General features: G+C 67.3%; 2 protein-coding genes across 2 annotated transcripts in view; both read right to left on the bottom strand.

Annotated features, from left to right (window-relative positions):
* Nucleotides 1–1303, bottom strand: part of LOC101633642 (serine/arginine repetitive matrix protein 1-like) — a 48079-nt gene that overhangs the window by 31239 nt on the left and 15537 nt on the right. The gene's annotated exons all lie outside the window — the stretch shown is intronic.
* The window catches only part of LOC101633865 (trithorax group protein osa-like), an 88909-nt gene that overhangs the window by 78109 nt on the left and 9497 nt on the right, over nucleotides 1–1303 (bottom strand). The window contains exon 3 of the mRNA XM_004687074.1: nucleotides 25–1080. Coding sequence (XP_004687131.1) covers nucleotides 25–1080 — 1056 coding nt within the window. The remainder of the gene's footprint in view (nucleotides 1–24; nucleotides 1081–1303) is intronic.

Genomic DNA, 1303 nt, shown 5'->3' with positions numbered 1-1303 from the left:
CCTCCGCAGCGGCGGCGGCTGAGCCTCCCTCCATCTCGGCTGCTGCTCCCTCAGCTGGGGGTCTCTCTCCCTCTGCTCGCTCTCTCTTAACTGGGGCTCGGGAGACCTCGATGGGCGGGTCGTCAAGCGCCATTGGGGGGCTGTCCATGTTGACGGGAGCGTCGTGGACCCCGATGGGGGCGCTGCCAATCTCGAGCGAGGGTCCGGAGACCTCCATCCGGGGGCTGCCGCCTGCGGAAGGTGCAGGAGGTCGTTCAGCCTCTCGGGATGGGCTGCCGATGGCGCCTGGGACCCAGAGGGGGGGCTCGTTCTCGGCGGCAGCGAGGAGGGCCGCACTCGAGGCCGCGACTGCCGGGAACTGGCCGCCACCGACGCTCTCTGGGATAGCTCCGGGGAGCCCGGGGGGTGGGCTGCCTTTCCCTCTGGTGGCTCCATCAAACTCAAATGGCATAGCCTCCTCAGGAGGAGGGCTCCGGCCTGGTCTGAAGCCCCCTCCGGCGGATCCGAGGGCCGCGGGCTCCCCGGGAGCAGCGTTGAAGACCCTAGTACCTGGGCCGCCCGGCGCCAGGTCTGAGCCCTGCAAGACAGGCTGGCCGCAGCCTCCCTGGGCAGGCTGCTGCTCGAATTTGAAGGGCATCGCTTCTTCTGGTGGAGGGCTATAGCTTCCCGAGCTGGGCGTGGCATTTCCGGAGGCCCCAGGCTCCATGAGCGGTGGGCGGGAGGCCTCAAGGCCCGCCTGGGCCCCAGTGGGGTCCCCAGGCCGCTTCCCAGCAGGCCTGAAGCCTCCCAGGCGGGGCTGCTGGACCTCGAAGGGCATGGCTTCCTCAGGACGTGGGCTGAGGCCTCTGCAGACTCCGGCGTCCTCGAGGGCCTGGTCGAGGCCCTGGAAGTGGTGCCTGGAGATCTCAGAGGGTCCGCGGGCTCGGCCTTCGGTCTGGACGGGGACGGGCTCGCGGGCGGGCGGTTCGGTCTCCATCTCTTCGGCTGGGCCAGGCCCAGCACGGGGGGCAGCTGCCCCTGGGGCCTCCAGTGGTGGCTGCCCGGGCTGCCCCCCAAGTTCAGGGGGGATATGGCGTTGTCCTGACATATTATTGCCGTCGAGGCAGTTGCGCATGCCCATAACAGGGTGGCGGGCTTTTAAAATAAACTGGGGACCCCGAAAGACGGAGCACCCAACAGAACTAGGGTCAAAAAATAGTTAGAGAAGAAGAAAATCCAAGTTCCAGGTTCTCTGACCTCTGTTTCCAACCCTCCCCAGGGTTGTGGGGTTCAGGGCCTCCAGCCCTAGATGGTGGCAGAGGCA

This window comes from Condylura cristata, unplaced genomic scaffold, assembly GCF_000260355.1.
Source record: "Condylura cristata isolate star-nosed mole 26May11 unplaced genomic scaffold, ConCri1.0 scaffold00022, whole genome shotgun sequence".
Lineage (NCBI taxonomy): Eukaryota > Metazoa > Chordata > Mammalia > Eulipotyphla > Talpidae > Condylura > Condylura cristata.
This window is presented reverse-complemented; position numbering and strand designations above follow the sequence as displayed.